Here is a 23,110-nt window from a genome sequence, read left to right as displayed (position 1 = left end):
CTTCTTCTGTATCTAATGTAAAGATTAGAAAAATCAGAACAACACTTATGGAAGCCTGATGAATTATGTGATTCAGATACGGAGTCATGGGTCAGCAATAGAACAAGAATGTGGAGGAGTTGAGAGCACATGAAAGACTATCCTCAACCACCCCCCCCCCAAACAAAAAAAAAAACCCACCAAAAAATATATATATTCAATGCTTCATACCAAATACAGATTCCAACCCCTGTCAAGATGATACATAAGTTGCACATGTCTAGGCGAATAATATGTGAAACTGCATACCACTATTGTGGCCTCTATCAATATGTCACCAAGCTTATCTATTTTTCATCCATAGACTGCAAGCATTATCAAAACTCAAGCTTCAGCTCTTTCATGGAAGCATTCACCCCCAACAACAACAAACCTAGTCCCGACTAAATGGGGTCGGTTACATGGATTTTGCCTTCCAATCAGCTCTGTATATCCTTTCTCAGCACTTATCTTAAGGTCATCTTACATCTACCCCTTGCTCTTCTAATTCCTTCAATTTGGATTAAATCACTTCTCCATACAGAGGCATGTACAGAATTCCGTTGAACGTGACCGTACCACCTCAAATGAATTTCTCACAGCTTATCACTTATCGAAGTTACTCCTGGATCAGCTCTAATATGATCATTCCTTATCCTTCCAAGTTTTTCCACTCAACTATCTTAGCATCTTCATTTCAGTCACATTGAGTTTATCTATATGATGCTTCTTAAAGCCTAGCACTCTGCACCCTACATCATTCTAATCGTATGGTGTAGAGTGTTGGGCTGTTAAGAAGCACAAGATGCAAAATTGATCAGAGCACCCTTGACAATATAAACAACTTCTAGGGTTCATGAATAGTTTAGTTCATTAACATTTTAAAGCAAGAAGAATGGTAAAGAAAGAAAAGAAAAAATTGTGTTAGGGGTTTTGTTAGGGACCTAGGGCACACAATATCCAACTTACTACACTCAAAGCATCATGAATAGATAAACAAACAGAACCTTGTCCAAGTACAACTCAGTAGCCCAAGTGGAAATCATTGTTATTTGGCATTTATCATCCTTTGCAAGATTATCAAGCTTCCTCAGTAAGAAAGTTCTCAAAGCATCCTGCAGGAAAAGAAAAGAGAGCTGCAATCAAGATTTTGTCATTATATTTCACAAAGTCAGAGATATCCTATCTACCCAAACAAAATTTAAATCAAGCTGCTTCAAGTAAGTGAACTTTATGTAGTTTGGACTTTGGATAAACTTTTACTGGTTGTAAAGCATATATAGTGAAGTATGGTGCAAAGCTTAGTAGTGTTAATGTGAGCCCAGATCATTTTGGTTATACATGCAATTCTGTATGATACTGAAGTCAACTAGTAATTACTCTCTTATTATAATAAATAGAACATGGCTGTGTTTTCATTAGCAAAAAACATAGACCGAGGAACGCCATCTTGACTTTCTCTATTTAAATCATTCATGATAAGTGCAAATAAATAAGGGCTCAAGTTGATCCTTGATGTAACCCAACTATAATTGGAAATTCACCAACTTGGCCTCCCACTGTTCTCGCACTAGCCATTGAACCATTATATATCTTTAACTATGTCCACATATTTACTTGCAAAATTTTTCTACTCTAGTCCTACTGTCGCAAAATAACTCTCTATGGACTCTGTTGTAAGTTTTTTCTAGGTCAATAGAGACCATACGAAGAACCTTCTAACGCTCTCTATACCTTTTCATACCTCTCCTAATTAGGTGAATAAATTCCATTGCAAATCTTCCTAGCGTAAAACCAAATTGGTTCTCGCTAATAGTGGTTTATTGTTTCAATTGGGCTTAAATACCTTTTCCCAAAATTTCGTAGTATAGCTCATCGTTTTATGCCAATATGGTTATTGAAACCACGATACTTCTCCCTCAATCATCTAGCAATTTCCTTGTACTCATAATCTTATTAAACAACTAGGTTAGCCAAGCAAGCATATAGGTTCCTAAACTCTTCCACACTATTAAGATTTCATCTAGACATTGTGCCTTGCCTACTTTCATCCTCTATAGAGCTTATTTTTCTTCATACAACGTAATTCTCCATTTATAGGTTCGAAAATTGGTGCCATGGTGAACAATGTAAAGTAGGTGAAAGTAGGAACCAAGTATTCTACACAACTAACTTCTAGAACGAATAAAATAAAAGACATTATTTCTATAATGACAAATTCCTATGAATGAACATTGTGATGGGTTTCTTGCTCCTTGTGTTAATATAATCGATCATTTAAGAAAAAAATTATCCAAAGTTAATACAATCAAACTTCAAAGTTCAAAGCCAATCATAAAAAGAAATAGTGTTCCAAAGCCCGAGGCACCCACTACTGCAAGATCTAGGAGAAGCATGCACATCCATGGAAGAAGATCTCGCTCTCGAGTGAGATCTCGCCACCCTAAAAAACCGAGATCTCAGTCGAGATATGGCAATTTTTTTAGAGCCAACTTAGCGGCCCATCTCAGTGGGTTTTAGGGTCCTAATTGGGCTGAAACTTGGTATTTAGCCTATTTAATGTCTTTTGAACACATTGCGGCCTTGGATTTTTGAGAAAACAACCCAAAGTATGATTTTTAAGTCTACCCATAGTGTAAAATTGAAATGTTGTAGGATTAGGGAATGCAACGTTATACAACATGTAATATAAAATCTTTAAGGCATATAAATGAAAAAGCAAGTGTATCAAATACATCAAATAACTTAAAAGTCCTAAAAATTACATCCATATGAGTACCACAATCTCGACTTTCAAGAATAGAATGACAAAACTATACAACCATTAGAAGTTCTACATAAGTCAATTAACACATAAGTTCATAAAATAAGCAAAAAATGATTGATCTTTCTTTGATGTTGTAGATGTGCTAAGAGTAGTTGCAAGTGAAAATCCAGAAAAAATTGAGAGTTCCAGCGAGATATGGCGAGATCTGGGGCAAGATATGGCGAGATCCCGAGCGAGATATCCCATTTCGCAGAACTCGGTCTCTATCTCGTCTCGGTTTATGAAAAAACCCAAAAATCTTGCGAGATCTCCCACCATGCGTGTATCAGCTTTTCCTCCTTGCTTTGCAGAAGAGATTGTTTCCAAGTTTGAACCTACAACCAATAGGTTACACTAGTGGAAATTGTAACCCTCACCCAAAAAAGGAGAAGAGATTTCCATTCAGCCAGCATATAAACATTTTGAGTGCCATGAAATGGTTTCATGTGGACTGCAACATCTTTTCAGGCAATTTGATATTTATGGAGAATGAACAACTCAACTCTCCCAGCCGTATCCCAACTAGATGGGGTCAGCTACATGAACCCTGTTTTACCATTTAATTCTATTTGAACTTATGAACCATAGTTGTAGCCTTATCTCGGGGAATGAATCAAATTCATGGGATCGAATAAAGGAAAAGCCTTACTTTCTGTCAACCCTAAGTGGTAAATATCTCATCCATGGATAATAAATCTAATCAAAATTAGAAAGATAAAACTGTCACTGAAATTCACCAGCAGACGCTTATAATTTTTGTCTAATCTAATAGGAAGAACACATCATTTACAAGCAAGAATGAGGGAAAGGTATCAAAGATACCTGTTCTCCAACTGTGATAAACTTCAGAGTGATCTCTTCAAATGATAATATATAGTTAATCTGCAAAAGATGAACATTCATGAACAGACCATCCTTCTGTGGGTAAAATACTACCTCAGATGAGATGAAATTGCATGATCAATCTTAGAAAAAGAAAGAGGGTATCATATATTAATAAATTATCCTCTTCAAGTAAAATACTATTATGTTAGATGCTTATTTTCAAATAGGTCAATGTTTATGCATAAGCATAGCACATAGAAAGAAACAGACCATAAAGTAGAGAGGCAGTTCAATCTATTATTAGACTCCTTTCCTACAACCAGCAAATTGTTTGTATAAAAGTTCCTTCTTCTTCTTTTTCCCTCTTTCATAAAGAAAAAAAAAAAATCTGGAATTAGATTGATGCCAAGCAAATGCAGAAACAAGGATACTGTACACATGTTGATGCAGAACCGTACCCCAAATGGGCTTCTTTTTTCAAGAAAATAGCCAAGGGTTCAGTTAAATAGCTTATGGGCCTCTGACCCTAGGGTTTATTTGTTCATAGGCCTCTTTATGGGCCTAGCATAGGGATTTTTAGGCCAAGTACAAATGTAAGTTTGTTTTGCATTTTAGAGTTTGAAGAGTTCATTTCTGGTTCAATCTAAGTTGAATCAATTTTTTGGTATATTAGGAGATCATGTGACTGCCTAAGTTCCCCCCCCCCCCCCCCCCCAACCCCAAAATAAAAAATGAAAAAATTTGACGTTGAATGAATATCAGACACGAGTACTAGATTTTTTCTTAGCAAAGCTTCTACTGCCTTCTTCTCCAGTGAGAGAGTGATCCTTGCTTAGTGTCTCAAGTCTTGGCTGTCAGCTTTGGTGTTTAAAGATCAAGTAGCTGGTGTGAAGGATCAGTCAACTCCTGGTCAGTGAGAAACCTGGGAGGTTCCAATCAAGTTTTCCCTTTAACTATGTTGAAGACCCTCCTCCACCAATGTTCACTTTAAGTTACAGACTTAAACGAAGATGCTGCCTTTGAAGACTGCATCTCCAAAACAAAATTTTCTAGCAGACGTATCATTGAAGGTTTAAGGCTCTACTCAGAGGTTTTTTTTAATCCAAATTTTAAGTTTTCAAAAAACTAGGGTTGGGATTTTGGGTATTAAAAGAGGAATCTATAGGTTACATTAGGATTTTAGGGACCGAGTGATGAGAGGCCTATTATCTGTACTTGATCGAAATTTGAGAGAATTCGGGTGGCTGGTTAGGGCTGGCAAGAAAACAAAGGGTTCTACTTTGAGGTTAGTTGACAGAAGTCACAGAATCTAGGGTTTCAACGGAAAGAGTGGCAGCAAGGTATTTTGAGAGCCGGGTTTGATGCAGGGAGGCTGTGGGCTGAATTTTGGACGGCTTCTAATGGTGAAATAAAGCTGTGGAGAGCTTTCAATAGATTGGAATTGTACAAAACAAATTTTCAAAAAGGGGGAGCCAAGGTTTAAGAGATTAGGGATAAGAAGAAAAAGAAGACAAGGCTTTGGGATGATTCAACTTACTGAAGTTGCACAAAGACCTTGACAGCTGCTTATTAAACGGAGAATGTCTTTGAACTTGCAAGAAATTTCAGCAACTTGAATGAGAAGAAATCATATAAGAAGGCAAAGATAAGAAGAAGAAGGTCACAAAATAGATGCCACCATACAATACCAGTAGCAATAAACAAGACTCACCAGTTTATTCATCAATTTGTTCGCTCTTCTTAAATTATGTATATAAAAGACTCAAAAATAAACTACTACACTAAAAAACGAAAAGCCTAACCCAATGATTAAACTACTAGGTACTAGGACAATGAACTAGAACCAAAACAGTCTTACAACTTAAGACAGAATATTCCCTTAGCTGAAAAGAATATTCTAAAATAACTTGAATTGTAGAGGATGAAGGTTTCCAAATAATTAAAATATGGTGGACGAAGTGGAAAGGTGTGTCTAGGTATTGTATGATTGACATGTTCATTTTTAAGGCTCAAAGGAAAATTTCTATAGGACCGTTATACGACCAGCTATGATATATGGTGTAAAGTGTTGGCTGTTAAGAAGCATCATATGGATAAACTCTGTGTAACAAAGATAAGAAAGCTAAGATGGATGAGTGGCATAACTAGGAAAGATAACATAAGGAATGACCATAATGGCTCTAATATATGAAAAGCGACAAGAAAGTCGATTGAGGTGGCACTGTCACATTCAACAGAGGCCTTTAAATGCGCTTTTATGGAGAAGCAACTTAATCTAGATCGAAGGGATTAAAAGAACTAGGGTAAATCTAAGATAACCTTAAGAGAAGTGGTGAGAAAGGATATGCATACTTTAGGTCTTGTACCTAGTATGGCCTAAATAGAGCTGACTGGAAGGCAAGGATTCATGTAGCTGACCTCATTGGGAAAAAGGCTTCTTATTATTCTTGTTATTGTAGTGAACCACTAGTTTAAGTATTGCTGTCAATCCCATGCAACATGACCAGACAAAGCACACTGGGGTGGACCAACGTTTCATTACGCAGAAGATTGACTTTGGCAACAACATCTGCACTCCTTTTGTAAAGAAAGGAAACCCCTATGCCTGATATCTTCACCAAAAGGCTCATCTCTTACTAATTAAGTAGTGTTCTAAGCAAGCTGGTAATATATGACAACTATTCTCCACCTTATTCTCCACCTTGAGTGGGAGCAAAAGGAGTTTATGTAATAGGGGTACTTTCGGTAGTAGGTTATTATTTTGCATTATGCTTTTACTTTTTAATCTTTTATCGATTGTTCTGCGATGAGACTTAGTAGGACTCGGGCTTTGACCTGGTCAAGACACCAAAATAAGAAGACTTCTCGAATTATGAGTAAAAATGAACACTAAAAGTAGTCATTACACATGAGCCAAATGACCAACTTACAATCAACAGCTCAGGTGCATGTGTGGCAAAACTAGTCATCTAACCGGATCTGACTTTTTTATTCTAATAGGTACTGCGTGTCAGTGAGGCTCTATTAAGACCAGAGGCAAGAAGAAGAACAGAATACACCTCAGAACTCTGCTCTTTTGGTTGGCCAGATCTGCGTGGAGCATGTTTTACAGTCTAGAAATGGCAAGCTCTGTATGAAAATAATACAAACAATGTGCAAAGAAACCAAAGAAAAAGGAACTCACTTTTGAAAAAAATGATGCTGCTCTAAAGAAATCTTTTGCAGAGAAAGCAGCTTCAGCCTGCAAGAGAAATTATTTTAATTGTCAAGAACGCAGAAGTCAGCACAAGTTGCAACAACTGATACAAGCTTTTTGAGTCCTAGTTATTTCTAAGAAACTAAGGTGGAAGTCACAATATTCACAATCTCCCCTCAGATTGCAACACAATGAGGAAGTCTGAATATTAATAATCTACACTCAAATTTCAGCACAACTGATCTGTACAAACAAGACAATTATGAGTCATGACCTGCACTAAATATACTTGGTCTCTTTGGAATGGGTCCCGACAGTGTGCTAAAGCAGCAGCATACTCATTCATGCCTAGATATACACGCCACATATCTCGGCCTTCATCATGGACAGACACCTGCAATGTCTCCAAATTCAGATAAATTACAAGATGCGAAAAGTGAAATCATCAGAGAACACAAACCTGGAATATGGAGTTCTGGTCATAAGCATAAAACAATCCAGCAGTAGCGTCGCTACAGAGTCCAAGGATACCTCTTGAAACTGACTCTGATGCATGATCAAACTGTAGGTCCTCCATAATCTGTTCACTAATTCTGTTGACTACCTACACAACATTATAAGGTCACAGAAAACAATTTTAATGGCATGTGACAAGTCATCAGCAAGTATGAAACAACAGAAGAAACAGAAATGGCATCCAAAATAGGATATTTATGATAAAATGTGTGGAACAACATGAAAATTTCTTTGAACTTGAGCGTCAAAGAAAGAGAAATCATAAAATTATAGGACTATAGCTTGCAAATTGTTCACAGTCAAAGCAGTTAAAAGAAAAGGAAGAAAAAAAAAGGGCAAACATTACAATGATCTTGGGCATACCTTAACCTTATCCCCAATTAAAAGTAGAAAATGAAAATCAGAAATTGCAAGAGATCTTGGTTCGACTGCTTCAGAACCTTCCCCCAATTTTGAGTAGTCCAACAGGGCCTTGTTCTCCACAAAGTTTTCATCTCCATCAGCAGAACTATTAGGTATCAAGAAGAAAGAATAGTCAGTGTAGGTCTCAGCACAAAGTAACCATATGGATATGAAAGACAAACAACAAGCAGGCCTCTAATAAAATCTCCATTAAAAAATGTAGATTGCTCTAGAGCCACCAAAAAGAGAGGTCAAGAAAATGATACACTACCTATGCTGTGCTCCAAAATTTAGATCACCATGATAAATACCAGCCCCTGAAAGCCATGCAAAATGTTCAGCCCTTCTTTGCTTGATGAAGAAATGCAGTTCACTGCTTGACAATTCGGACAGAAAATTTAAAACTTCAGACACAGAAAGATGTAATACTAAATTTTAGGCATATAGTAGACTCCCCAACCAAGAAGCAAAAAAGCAGTATAAAAATGACAAGAGACCCTCCAATGTCCAACAGGAAAATGGGAGCAAAGCAGAAAGACCGGGGGGGGGGGGGGGGAATGAAGAATGAACATAATTATGCATACACAGTTATGTCATAGGCTCTCCTCAGTATCATTTTTTATTTTTTATCCTTACCTATTTCAATAAATATCGCTAACTAAATCATTTTTTAGCAAAACTTTGAGGGGGAAGCTTGAAATTTTCAAGATGGACTACCAAATCTGGATCTTCAAACAAGATTTGGAAAGCCATCTATAATGATGTTAGCTCCAAACTCTCACTTTTACCTTTGAAGCCTCTTGTAGATTCCCCCAAGGAACAAGCATATTGTTGTTACCTAGGGTCTAGGTAGCTCTTTGTTACATTAATCCGGGTGCACTTAGATTGCCCCCCACCCCCTGTATTTTTGCATACCCCCCCCCCCCCCGCCCCAAAAAAAACAACAAAAGAGTTATATAATTAGAAATGATCAGGTACATAGTCCATATTGGAATAATCAAAACAGCAGCCAATAAGAGCTTTTCACAGAGAATGATCAAAATGTGAAAGGTTATCTATACCACAAAATCAGACGTGAAGTAGAACTAAGACATTATGATAATGGTAATTTTAGAATAACATTATGATAATAGGGACAGAATTGTAAATTCACAATAGGGGCAGAAATGTAGATCAGGATTGAATTAAGCTGAGGTAGATATTACCAAATAGAGATGAGCAAGATACCCTGAAATTCTAACAACGAACAGATGAAAAGATCAAATTAGTAAACTACAACAACAACAACAAGAAGCCTTTTTCCAACTAAAGACACAACTACGATGGGCCATCGAGTTGGCCCTAGAGAAAAAGACCATATCTCGACCAAGATCTCGGTTTTTTGGAAGGGGCGAGATCTCGGTCGAGAGTGAGATCTTAAACCATGGTCCTGGCGCATAAAAGCCATAGATTGATTTGAGTCATATATCTAAGCTATTGATTAGCTTGACCATCTTCTTTAGAAGTGTATCTTCAGAATTACCTCAACTCTCCCCGGCTTCAAACATTACCCGAGTAATCCTTGGGTTCAAGCTTAACCTTTTGGAGTCACCAATATTCCTATTGAATCTAAATTGTTCCCAGTGAAACAACTCCAAAGATGCTCCTAAAAGGTTGGCTGCACAACTGGAATCTTTTGGGACTCTCTTCTCGTATTCCTTTGGGTAGGAAAATCGGCTGCAAAGTAAGCTGGCTGGATTCTTCACTAACTGGAGGGTATGGGGCATAAGTAGGAGTAGCAACTCTAGCCTCCATGCTGAGGCTCTCAGACAAGGGTAAGACTATAACATGTGGGCTGACTCTAACCCACTTGAGTAGTCTTGACCCATGAAAGCCATGGACTGATTTGAGCTATTTCCTAAACCATTGATTGGCCTGAACCCTTGGGCTTCTGCTTTTTAGAGTATGTCTTCAGCATTGCATCAGTATGCGAATGTGAGGAATAGCTTTTCCAAGGTGTAATTGGTGGATCAAGAGATTCTCTTCCCACCCATCTTCTTTCTTGTGAATGGATCTCACCTTCTTCTTTCTTGGGTCCACTTATTTTAATTAGATTCTACTTGATAGGCCCTATCAGCAGACATCAAGCATGAGACACTTTTCTGCCAAGCCATAAACACATTGCATCTGGTTCTAGATTAATCCATCCCACCCATGAAGTGGCACTAGAGACTGATCTCCCCTACAGTTTATCTTTCTTCACAAGTTTAAAAGAGAGTAATCAGTCCCTGATCATTTCTGAAACCAGAATGGTGTAATGGTCAGTCAGTAACATTACAGGTTAAAGTTTCAAACGAAGGAAACAAGTGGTAGAACCCTCTTAAAAGGTCAATCTAACAGAATAAACTTGACATGGCGTGGCAATCATGAATTAAGTCTATTGTTTACCATGATTTGAGGTCATCTATGTCAAGACATTGACCAATCCTTTATATTTCAGCCTCAAGCCACATCAAGGAATTGGCCCTCACTCATCATCCAAATTCCAGGTCAGGGGACTCTGTACTTGATCAAAAGTATGATGCTAATATATCATTATTATATAGCTATTAATATACACAAATATGAAGGGGATAAGGGGAGAGGGAGAGAGAGAGAGAGAGCAGCAGATAAGCCCACAGCTTAAAGCAGGGGGGAGTGGATCACCACAGTAACCAAATAATCTCAGTTCCAGGCTTGGAAATATTAGGTACACTTGTTATTCATTACCCAGCCCAGCCAACAAAATTCCAACCCTTTGGAAAATTATGGTGTACAAAATATTATGCAGGTTGAAAATTGAGTTCTTCCAAATAGCACAACACCCAATCACAATTTGCGCACTTCAGGGAAAAAGGAAAATTCTCATATCGCATCAATTTAAACATTAATCTAGCAGTCCACTTGGTACTGATCTATCACATGCCCTACCTGTTATTTACTTCTTTTCTTTATTGGGTAAAATACCTGTTGTTTACTCAGATTGATTGAATTCTATTCTAGAAGGGGAAAAGAGTATGTTGTGACTTGTGAACCAAGATAAACTCATTAAGGACACCATAAAACATTGAATCATGCTAAAAAAATTAAAATGAAAAATGCAGACACAACACATAGGAAAGATTTCAGATTTTCTTAGCCCATAATTCAAGTACCAATAGACCAATAGCACTTACCTATTTGGTATTTCACCAGGAAGTTCCATAAAACGCACTGCTCGATCCGAATAACTAGCAAAGACAGTCTACAAATAACAAAATCAAGGTCAAGGTCATCAACTCTACACTGTGAAAGAGTTTTTAAGGTCCACTGCTACAAGACATCACTGAGTAAGTGGAGATAAAAACATATAATCAAGAGAAGATGCATTTCCAGATAATAAAATTGTTGTTAATGAACCCAAAGTGAAAATTTATGGGACTAGCATGCGCTAAATATGCATGCAAGTTTTAACTGGTAACTTTTAATTTTCACTAGATGACTAGATGATCTTGGACCCCAATGGAATTGCCTTTTCAATCAGTGGGGGCAAGAACATGCTTTGCCTGCAAACGTGAGGAAATCTACCAAGGGCCATCGTTCACCATGATACCAGCCAACAAAACTAACTCAGTTTTATATTACTAAAATATGAAGAATTACCCAAGCTTTAACAATCCAAGCGTCCAGCTGCTAGCATATTCATCTGATGCGAAAAGCCTCATCAGATTCAAAATTCTAAGAGAGACAAGGAAAGGGAAATAGGAAAATAGCGGGTAGAGTGATCCTGGCTGCAGATAACAGAAAGTAGAGAAAATGTTGCTTTCGAGTCTGACAATGGCAAACACACAGAAGAAAGATGACTTCTAGATGAAAAAGCCCATTAGATGGGAAGACCAGAACAATTTAGAAATGGGCTGATAGGAAATAAAGTTTAAGTCATCCTCCAACAAATTCATAAAAAAAGATAAGAGTAGAAATGTGGTTTTCAACAAAAATCAAAGTGAATATCATACTGAGATTCATATAGAAAGAAAGCACGCAATTAAAAAGAATCCTAATCAAAGGGGAACATTTCAAGTCTTGCACATGTGGATTTCATGAACATGTGTTAGTCATATTCTTTAGCAATTTCCAACTAGTGTTTTCAGACAAATGTCATATCTTCTGCACCATTCTGTGTTTTCAGAGAAATCCAAAAGTTCTATTGAAAATAAAAAGCACTCAAAACAAAAAGAGCTCCCTTTATATTTAAGTCTAAAATCCAATCTTAGAATAAAATTAGGGGCAAGCCTTGGCACAATGGTTGGTTGACCACAATTATAGCCTGTGTTCAAATCAAAACAGCCACTCAGAAAAAATTGCCGGGGTACGGCTGTGTAAGAAACCCCATGGACTCCGCTTGTGTGGTATCGGTTCACCCTTTTGTCCAATCCTAGAATAGAATTGGCACGACACCATTAATTCATATTCAAAAGACAAAAGAAAATCTCATCAGTCATAGCAGCTTTAGAACCAAGCCAATTCAGTTACGCCTAAATGCAAACCCTTATTAGATCAAATACTTACATCCAATGATCCAATGCCAGTGAAAGAGTAAAGCCGAGTCGGAGTAATAGCCATCACATAATATCTGGTTGCATTGCCCACACTAGCCGTTTCCATCTGTAGACATGAAAAGAGACTACTTCACATTCGCATAAAGAAAAAGAATAAATATGAAGCATGATATACCCCAACCCACCCACCCCCCAATCAAAAAAAATTAAGGCCAACTGAAGGACCCTGTGCCAGACTTCTACTCTACAATCCAGAAGGATCCATTCCGTGGTGGACCAGGTCATCAATCAGAAACAACCTACTGGAAAGCAAACTATTGAAGTTCTCCACAAACTGAAGTTCATTTATGTCAAACTTTAGAAAAGATTACACTCACCTGGATGAAAGTCTTTATACAATTTCAAAAACAAATTAAAAAAATTAAAAAATTAAAAAAGTACTCAATGTCATCAATGTCGAAACATTAAAGACTAGGCTATGGGTTAGAAATGATACCTTACATACTATTCAGGATTTTCTTTTGGTTATAAAAGAAGTAGATTAATCACTTTTGCATCAATAAGATAGTTTAGACCAGGAAAACAATGGAAAGTTAGCCAATAGACAGCAGAGTGACCAATATTTGAAAGGCCACAGTGACATTTAAGAGTGAAAATTAAATTAAGAAGCTGAACCATTAATCAATAATTAAATTAACCGCACGCAATAATACCTGCAAGCCCATGAAGGCTTCTGGGAGCTCACTAAGCTCATATAACAACTTCATGTACTTCTCTTTTTTGTCCTTCTCATCAACAGCAATCTCATAAAGTTGACCATTATCAGTACCAAGAATGACTTCTCGTGTAGAAGCTGAGTTCAGAGACATCAGATAAAAAATATGCCAGAAAGACGAAATCTCCATGCTTTAGAAGTGTATCACTACAAGCAAGGTACTAACAAGTCATAATCACCTTCTGTTATCTGTTGTCTGTTCCAGGCAACAGCATTCACTACAAGTCCTTTCAGTCTGCTCAATACACGGGGCTTGCTCCACTTTGCATGTGTATAATATGTCTCAGCACCTCCCGTACTAAGAACAGTAGCTATACAGTGGCTTCCTCCAGGATCAACAAAAACTCTGTGGATGGGTTGCTCCCCAGTTTTACCAGCAGAGAGATCCAGATCTGCATTTTGCAACACACTTTCTGTTGGCCACAAGAATTAATTATGCTTGTATGGCATAAAAGAAAGCAGACAATGAGGGAGAAGCCACATCCGATGATGCAAAGCTAAGGTATGCACATAGAGGAAGAGAGACAACCCAGTCAGATCTCTCTAATTAGGCCCAATTACTTGATATATAACCATCCCACATTAGGCTATTGGATTAAGCTATAGTCAGGCACATTGATGTAGGTTGGAATATGAAGAAAAAAGACCAAAGCAGTGTTCACAATACTGTCCAGATAGACAGTGTCATATCCCACATTTGCCAAGTGTCCGTATGCTTAGTAGCTCTTATGGACCCATCAAGTGGAGAAAGATTCTATCCTGATTCCACCCTAATGCTGACATAGTTTAGTTCCTATTTTGCATTTTACAAAGTACATTTTATTTCATTTGGGTATCATCTAATTTTAGTTTGTTGTATTTTTCTTTTAGGATTTGCTATTTTGATGTATGGCACCAATATTCATAGTAGGTTTCTATTTGCGCTGCTTAGCTGATTAAGAGCTTCTGCCTTAGTTTGCTTGGTTTTTTTATTATAAGTCCCTATTTTCACAAGTTCCTGTTGTGAAACTTTCTGTTTTTGAAGCTTAGACCTAGATATAAATAGGCCTCATCACTTGTATTTGAATTAAGACTTGATTAATGGAATGTTTATTATTTGCTTGTAGGTGTTTGGCCTGAGAAAGACTTCTCTTCAATATCTGAGATAGCTATGGGTGAAAGACCCAAGGCTGAGATATCCCAATCCCCTGTCTTCTATACCCCCTTCTTTTTAATATCCTTTACCATGTTCATCTATATGATGCAGTTTGCCAACTAGAAAGAGCTGTAACCTGGCCCCTGCAGTCTCCATAGTGGGTCGGTTTGACGCCACTGCTGCTTCCATGCACTGTAATCTGGACTGCTCGCGCTCTTTTACCAAGTGCTTCCTAAAAAAAGACTCAGGTGCATGGAGGAATCCATACACCAGCACCATTAGGTTTAGGAAAGGTGTAGGGATCCTCCGAACACGAGCACCAAACTCTTGAGTATGTTTGTGTATGTTAATTTTTTTCTATTAGTACTTTACACTAAGTCATTATTTCAAGTTAGTCTTAAGTTACTGTTCACATTAATAGTGATCCTGTTTTATTATGAGCCTTATATTCTATTATCATGTCCTAGTTTAAGTTTGAGAGTTATGCCAGCAATAGTACTCTTTTCAATTCCTCTTTGTTATCCCATTCACTTGTAGTTTTTTTTTTTGGATGAATAAAATATATTAAAGAAAACGGAACAAACAAGAACGATCTTTAGGAAGAAGACCGGAAAGAAAGGTTAAGACCCCAAGAGACAACAATAAGCCTACAGGTGCTCTTCTTCAGTTCTTAGTTAATATCACTGATTTAACCTATTCTGGTAGCAGAGTGTGGGCAAGCCTTACTGATCCAACCACTGCTGGGCTTCCCCTTTTAATATTGTCTTCTCCTTCACACGTACTACCTACAACTAGATTTCAGCAGGCATCTGACAAACTGAGTGTGAGTAAAATGTTTTTTCAATGAATTAAAAAATTATGATTTGTTAAGTATTTTACCGATACTTGTTTCTCCCAATCTAGCCATCACTGTCCTTTGATATTTTAGGCATATAATCCACCCATTAGGATATTCATTCACACCATATTCTCAGCACATTGGATTAGTAAATTGTGAGATATGATCCTTAAAATTTTCTGGCTAAGCTTCCCAGTTTTTATTCACTGGGATCCTCATTAGCAGATTAGATTTCTAGTCTTGGTTTGTTTAGCCTGGTTAAATTTCTTCAAAAAAAAGAAAAGGGAACAAATGTTATGAATGATACCACGAGATTACATGATTTGCACATGATTCCCTAGCCACAGGAATGAAAGGAAATAGAAGACAGATACAGAGTATTTCTAAGTCATATCTCGTTCAAAGATTAAATATATGGTAACTATACAAGTCAAATTAGTCAATTTTTCCCTCCCAATCCCAATGCACTTGTTTTTTTTTTTCCCCCAGTGATACAACACAGCCTTGATTAAAAAGGCTCAATAAGCATAAAACTATCCAGTAAAATACAAATCAAGCAGAGAAGAGCTCCACAAAAGCTGAAGGCCAGAAACTGACAATTGACAAAGAGGGAACAGAAGGGGAAACAAACAGAAACTGAAGAGGCGCAAAAAGAATCAATCAATCAAGACTGAAAGGACTTCTATTACTTGAATTATTTGTGCTACACTACCAGTGAAATTATCATTCTTCAAGCAGGGTTTCCTATGCTTGGCACTTGTTACTACATAAGTCTCAAATGGTCTCATTTTTATTTTGGCAAACTAAACAATTCCAATTCTTTTATTTCAAAAGTTACATTTAAGTCTCACAAGGTAACTTGTTGGCAATTTATTTCTTTCTTAAGTCATTTTTTAGTCGAATAAAACCTTTCATGGGCTACTAAAAACGTATTAAAATCATATTTACCATATGGTCTTAGAGATTTCTATTCGCTTCAGTTGAGCCACTTAGAACCTTCAAACAGAAACCGCAATTCTTCTCGGTTATGATGATTTGTTAGTGATTTCAATCTCTGTCACAATACTAGAAACAAAGCCCCTACCAATAGGCCCTCAATTTGCTAATAAGTGCAGTTTCTGAGCTCGTCACATGCTTTGTGCTGCTTTATTTTGCTCACAAATCTTTCAAGGTATTTCCCCGCATCAAATGGCCATGTTAAAACTAATTTTTTTGCTTTGATTTAGCATCTTAGATTACTAGTAAATGGTGAACCCAGAAATTGCTTGTGTTGTGAGACATAATTTAATATATAAAGATATATAATTACTAATGAAATAGTTAAAGGCTTAATGTTTCTACCACAAACCACAAGATACAATGAAGTGTTCTCGATGCACATTATATGGAAACCAAACCCACACACAGTGAATAATAATTGTCATAGACACCTTAGTACTCAAGTTGTTTACATCTCAACTCCCAAATCCAACAATACAATACTATGAATTCAAAACTACGAAGTAGTAAGTATACGGAGGTTGAGATTCTAGAGATGCTCGAGATTTCTTTCAGATTCTCAAGATATTTAAGATTTCATTAAAATTCTCAAGATATTCGAGATTTTGATGTGTTATTCAAAACCATCTTTTGTGTCTCAGTCTTAAGAAGGTCAAGTTTCCCAAGATTTTAAAGATCTCGCCAAGTGATTTAACTCTGATCAATTAAAACCAAGAAAGATGCTGCTAACGGGCTTACAAAAAGGCAGGTAAATTGCCATAAAATATCATTACAGGTACTTCTTTTTCTTTTCTTTTCTTTTTCTTTTCTTTTTTTTTTTTTTTTTTTTTTTTTTTTTGGGGGGGGGGTTGGAGGGGGATCAACTATTTCACAAAAAATAGAAGGATGACCTGAGAAGTTTTTGTACTCATAGAGTCCATGATCAACATATTCATTTGAGAGAAACAAAACAATTCCATAACACAAGCTCTCAATAAGTCATTATGGCTTAAACTCATCTGTGCAAAAGGGTAAGCATTACAACAACAATGACAACAACAAGCTTTGTCCCAACTAAATGGGGTTGACTACGTGGATTATTCCTTCCAATCAGCTTTGTTTGAGGCCATGCAAGATACAAGACCTAAGTTATGCATATCCTTTGTTGCCACTTCTCTTAAGGTTATCTTAGGTCTGCCCCTAGCTATGTAATCCTTCAATCTAGATTATATCACTTCTCCCTACAGGAACATTTACAAGCCTCAATTGATTGTGGCCGTACCACCTCAAGCGACTTTCATGTAACTTATCAATTGTTGGAGCTACTATCAAACTCCCTCTAATATGATCATTCATTATCCTATCCTTTCTAGTTTTGTCACTCATCTATCTTAGCATCTTCATTTTTGTCACACTGAGTTTCTTGTAACTTATCAATTGTTGGAGCTACTATCAGACTCCCTCTAATATGATCATTCATCATCCTATCCTTTCTAGTTTTGCCACTCATCTATCTTAGCATCTTCATTTCTATCACACTGAGTTTATTTTATAATTCCTTTTAACAGCCTAACACTTTGCACCCTACATCTTAGCTGATCGAACGATGGTCCTATAGAATTTTTCTTTAAGCAATAAATGAATACGTCAATCACACAAGACCCTAAACACACCTCTCTACTTCATCCACCCCATTTTAATCCTTTGGGAAAAGGATAAGCATTACACAATAAAATTTAAAAATGTAAAACCAGGAGTTAATTAATTACATTGACAACATATTCATCCTACATCCTTATAAAGACACAGAAAATGTCATGTATCACATGCTTTGACCATGTATTGATATGCTTATGAGTAGGCCTCAAGTCAATTCAAAATTCCAATACACATCATAGATTAGATTACATACCAAAAGAGTCTCCAACACCAAAATCATGTCTGATAATCCATCCTTTACTCGTTCCCAGCACAATAACATCATTCCCAGCAGCCATGCAAGTAATAACACCACGCCCTTTTGCAGCATATCTTTCAAGGAGATCTACTGAAAAAACATGCCTCCCCGAGTCCATATTCAAATTTGAGATATCTCTATCCTAGTACACCACACAAATTTGTCACCATGGAAAATACATAAATTAACTTTCTTCTTTAAGCAAAAATTAGTAAATAAAAATTACTGCCATAGTAGGGCTGTACTACAACAGTCACAGAACCAAATATCTACTGTGAAAGATAACAGTAACGACACCATAGACCAATGACACCATACCATACACATCAGAAAGTTGTAATTAATGATTTTGAATTGATCACTACTGGCTTATCTGGTCCCCAAGACAAGACTCATATTTCCAATATGTAAATGCTCAAACAAGTTAATGAAAAAACAATACAAACTCCTGTAATAGAGTATTATTCTTACAAAGAGGGAAAAAATCCACTGATAGTCTAAAAAATTTACTTATAAAATCTCAGAAGTATTCTTTGGGTGAATTTGTTGTGTACACCTCAGTAAGTTCAGGAACAGCAATTATAATTTATACAAGTGCAGATGTGTACAACAATTAAACAGCCAGATGGTAATAATACTTCTCCGAAAATCCAGCACAATATTATATGTACCACAGTTGTACACGTTTAATACGCCTTCACCCCATGCAATAATACAGACCTGTGGAATAGACATCCACAACTAAATATACAAACAAGAAGCATATACATTCTGTTCAAAAAAATAGCATATATACAATTTCAAGGTTGCTGAATCCATGCCATTTAACTTTAGGGAATAAAATTGGAATTCAGCAGCAGTTCCAATCAGACTAACCAAATGCATAACAGCAAAGGCCATAGCAATTTTTTTTTTTTTTTGGGGGGGGGGGGGGAATTAATAATAAATATATAGGATCACACATTAAGGGTGAAAATGGTTTGGCTAGATTTTTTCCGGTGCCGGCTACGACTTGACGCACCAACCCTCCTCCTTTACCCGGGCTTGGGACCGGCAGCAAAACACTGGCGGAGTTTAGAGGATGATGTTTCCCAAAGAATTAAAATAGGGTGGATGAAGTGGAGAGGTGCGTCTAGGGTCTTGTGTGATCGGCGTATTCCATTAAAGCTTAAAGGAAAATTTTATAGGATCGTTGTTCGACCAGCTATGATGTACAATGCAGAGTGTTGGGCTGTTAAAAATAATCATATAGATAAACTTAGTGTGGAAAAAATGAGGATGCTAAGATGGATGAGTGGCAAAACTAGGATAGATAAGATAAGGAATGATCATATTAGAGTTGGTTTGGGAGTTGCTCCCAGTGATAAGCTTTGAGAAAGTCGTTTGAGGTGGCACGGCCACGTTCAACGGAGACCTATAAATGCCCTTGTTCGGAGAAATGATATAATCTAGATTGAAGGAACTAGAAGAGCTAGGGGTAGACCTAAGATAACCTTAAGAGAAGTGGTGAGAAAGGATATGCATAGCTTAGGCCTAGTATCTAGCATTGCCTTGAACAGAACTGATTGGAAGGCAAGAATCCATGTAGCCGACCACATTTAGTTGGGACAAGGCTTATTGTTGTTGTTGTTATTGTTGTACACATTAATGTGAATGAGGTAAAGTACACCAACATATAGGAAACAACATGCTATGCTGAATTGAATGATTAAAACATATCAAAATAGAAGCGAACTTCATTATTGTTTCTTACATCATTTACCGTTCTCTAGGAGAAACTGGAAAAGGGTTCATTTAAGGGTAAATAAAAAAAATTTAAAAAAATTGGGGGGGGAAGATAAAAGAAAGATCAGGTACCTCTTTGAAAATGTTGGATTTTCTTTCGATCCGTACTTTCAGCAGGGAGAAAATTACCGTAAGCTGCAAAAGAACAAAACAAAGCTGAGTTCTATTTGCAGAACCACCTTTCCTGATTTTTTGCAACAAAAATAATGAATATAGAAAATATGCAAATGCTGGTAAGCTTTTAGCTCCATGGCTCAATCTCTGACTCACGATCAACTCTTCGAAGAAGTTTGGAGTCAGGGGAGGAGAAGAGTCTTGATAGGAATGGAGGATGAACAGTGGCAGATATAGAAAAAAGGAGAATTGGAAAGGCTGATGCTCACTTCTTGCCAGGGATCGCACCTTCTATAGAAAACTAACACAATTTTAACACCCTCGTCTTACAATAATATTGAGAAAACTGTAAAGGATTCTAGCATTGCAGTGCCCCAACCCACCACTAACCTGACAAACAAACATGGCAAGGAATAACTCCATCATTCCATGCATCTAGTTTTACATAAATTCGATTTGTAGTCTGGACTATATCCCTATTAGCAGCTTCTAGACCTTGATTTCTCAGTCTAAGTGCAGTGCAAAAGATATTAAAATAGAAAACGAACACCAAAAAAAATTAAAATCTCGGAAGGAGAATACTTAATAGACATTCATAACGGTTTACCGTAAGCGCAAAGAAACCCATCAAATATTCTTTAGATACATACAAGATCATGCACAGCTGCAACAAACTCCATACTGAGAAACTAAGAGGAAACTTACAGACAGAACAGAAACAAAAGTAAAGAGAAACGAGGAAGACGAGTAACACCGTACCAATCAAATTGTCAGAGTCAGCAAATGCAGTTGGTGATATGGGGTTTTCAGTAGTGACATTCGAGAGCCAGGATGAGTATACTAGTATAGGTTTATGCCCGGCCAGTGATGGGCAATTCGTTGGAGTAAGCAACCTGGCAAAACCAAAAGTATAGTCGTCTAAGAGGAGGTCTTGACCCAAGTGCAAACCAAATTTCTTTGGAATTTGGGTCGTCTCCAATGCAAATGTGAGCTGAGATCTTCTGGCACAGAGTTCAGGTTCAGGTTCAGGTTCAAACAAACCTGCACTCCTTTGGCACGACAATGATGAACTTAAAGACCTGTTTGATAATCCATCCAGAAAAATTTTAATGTTTACTGCTTCGAGGAAGAAAAAAATAAATAAGTGGTCGAAAGCCATTTGATAAAATTGTTTTATTTCTGGTGATTTTTTGCAACATAAATTTTAGAAGACAATGGGCTGAGATCCTTAAGTGCAAAGGCCCCAGATAATCCTTTAATAAAGGCTGTGATAGCTGACAAGTTATTCCCAGTGAGTATTAAATCATTCATATACATCAAGAAATATAGAATAACACCACTGACATTGTCACACAAAGAGAGATGTGTCAGATCAAGGGGCAGTGAACCCATGAGAAATAACAAAGCTACTTAGCTTTTGGTACCAGGCCTGGGGAACTTGTCCTAGACCATAAAGAGACTTTCAGATATGACATACAAAATCAGGATTAGCCCCATCAATAAAACCAGCTGGTCAAAGCATAAAAACTGATTCTGTAAGGTCCCCATGTAAAAATGCAAAAAAAATCATAGCCACGAAGCAAGGAGTTGAATTGAGCTTTCAACAGCAGAGAGAGAACTTCAACAGAAGCACAGGTGCGACAGTGAAAGAAACAGGAACAGAAATTTGCAGAGAAGAACGGAAGTAAACAGCAAGAATGAAGCTAAAAAACTAGAAGTCAAAAAGAAAGATCAAGAATAAAGAACGGTACTGTTTCATATGTTTTGTTGTCTTAATATACCTTGCTTTATACAAGGAAAATAAGTCAAGTCATGCTAGCAGTTCCAGAACCGAAATTTTGTATCCAACATGAGGAAGTAATAACAAAGGAAACCTACATTTCTGGGGCGGGGGGCGCTGGTGAACATTCATAGTATACCCATTACAACCCAAAGGTCCTTAAGGTCGCATAAACAACGACAATAATAATAAGCCTTGTCCCAACTAAATGGGGTCGGCTACATGGAATCTTGCCTTCCAATCAGTTCTGTTTGAGGTAATTGCTAGATACGAGGCCTAAGCTATGCATAAAATAGGTCCCAATTCCCAACATCAAAAAGGAACAACACTGTGAACCATGAATTGAAATTAACCCGAAGAACACAAAACAAGAAAAAAAAAGAAGTCTGCATCATCCCAAAAAAAACATAACTAACAATCGAAAAGGAATGAATTACATACAATTCAATTTCAAATGAAAGCAAGGTAAGTTTAAAAACAAACTTAAAACCTGGATCTAGTTTCACGAGCTGAGCTAGTTATGAACGATAGAGAGAAGAAGAAAAAAAACAGTCGATCAAAAAGTAAACTGACGAAACGAACTGAACCAGAGGATAAGATTATCAGAGTTTCGCAATGAATCTATACGATGATGAAGAACATACGTACCGATTCTTGGCAAGCGGAGCTAAGTGATCTCCACGTCTTTCTCTTGGGTTTTCTTCTCTCCCGCCACAAATTCTTCGGCGTAAGATGAAGACTGAAGTCACTGAACAGTGATTTCTATCGATTATTTTTTAGGCAGTTGGGATTCGGGAGATTTTCGTTTTTTCTGAGTTAAATGAAACATTAAGATTACTTTTGTAAATAAAATAAATAAATAAACCCCTAAAAGCAGCGTAATTTTTTCTAATGTTTTATTCAATACAATGTTTATCTAAAGTTTTAAATCAATATGAAATGTTTCTCATTTTAGGAAGATTGAGAGTTAATTTCTTGATTTATGTTTAAGTAAATAAATCATAGGGGCGACAGCCACACTTTGCCATTTCATCATTGGGAATAGGTAGCACGTAATAATGGTAAGCACAAGAATAAATAAGAAGAATTAGGACACGTTTGATAACATTCTCAAGTATATCTTCCCAAGTGCATCAATCACGACTAAGGCGGCCGGAAGTCTCCACTGGATCTCATGCACAGTGAAAAGCAACCCATTAAGGAAGTGATCATCATAATTAATTTCATTGAAATGGTCTAAAAATGTGTAGCTCAAAAAATTTTGCCTCAAACAGCGGACAGTGGATGTCCATGGGATAGTGTGATTTTTCAGTTTTTTTCTTTTATTATTAATTAAAACAAAAAAAAAACAACAACAACAAAACAAAACTTTCTTGAAACTGATTGAAAAACATGAAAGGGTAACAAAATGGCATTTTGAAATACATCC

At 36.9% G+C, this 23,110-nt stretch overlaps 1 protein-coding gene across 9 annotated transcripts in view; it reads right to left on the bottom strand.

Annotated features, from left to right (window-relative positions):
• LOC149025689 (vacuolar sorting protein 18-like) overlaps positions 1-22,661 on the bottom strand; it is a 79,321-nt gene extending 56,660 nt beyond the window's left edge. For 2 of the 9 annotated variants that reach the window (XM_089145881.1, XM_089145880.1), the window contains exons 1-15: positions 22,330-22,659; positions 20,661-20,980; positions 19,860-19,922; positions 17,958-18,144; positions 13,274-13,486; positions 13,033-13,172; positions 12,330-12,425; positions 10,958-11,025; positions 8,035-8,136; positions 7,725-7,869; positions 7,306-7,449; positions 7,120-7,239; positions 6,834-6,890; positions 3,647-3,706; positions 1,026-1,133 (exon numbers count right to left, since the gene is read on the bottom strand). In XM_089145881.1, coding sequence (XP_089002007.1) covers positions 1,026-1,133; positions 3,647-3,706; positions 6,834-6,890; positions 7,120-7,239; positions 7,306-7,449; positions 7,725-7,869; positions 8,035-8,136; positions 10,958-11,025; positions 12,330-12,425; positions 13,033-13,172; positions 13,274-13,486; positions 17,958-18,120 — 1,416 coding nt within the window. In that variant the 5' untranslated portion in view covers positions 18,121-18,144; positions 19,860-19,922; positions 20,661-20,980; positions 22,330-22,659. Of the gene's footprint in view, positions 1-1,025; positions 1,134-3,646; positions 3,707-6,833; positions 6,891-7,119; positions 7,240-7,305; positions 7,450-7,724; positions 7,870-8,034; positions 8,137-10,957; positions 11,026-12,329; positions 12,426-13,032; positions 13,173-13,273; positions 13,487-17,957; positions 18,145-19,859; positions 19,923-20,660; positions 20,981-22,329 lie in introns of all 9 variants that reach the window. The other 7 variants (XM_089145884.1, XM_089145888.1, XM_089145882.1 and 4 more) reach the window with 7 other exon arrangements.
• Positions 22,662-23,110: the final 449 nt, after the last annotated feature.

This window comes from Hakea prostrata, chromosome 2 (assembly GCF_041222555.1).
Source record: "Hakea prostrata isolate BN-2017 chromosome 2, UWA_Hpros_2, whole genome shotgun sequence".
Classification (NCBI taxonomy): Eukaryota; Viridiplantae; Streptophyta; class Magnoliopsida; order Proteales; family Proteaceae; genus Hakea; species Hakea prostrata.
The sequence above is the reverse complement of the archived record's forward strand: the minus strand, read 5'-3'. Positions and strand labels throughout refer to the sequence as shown.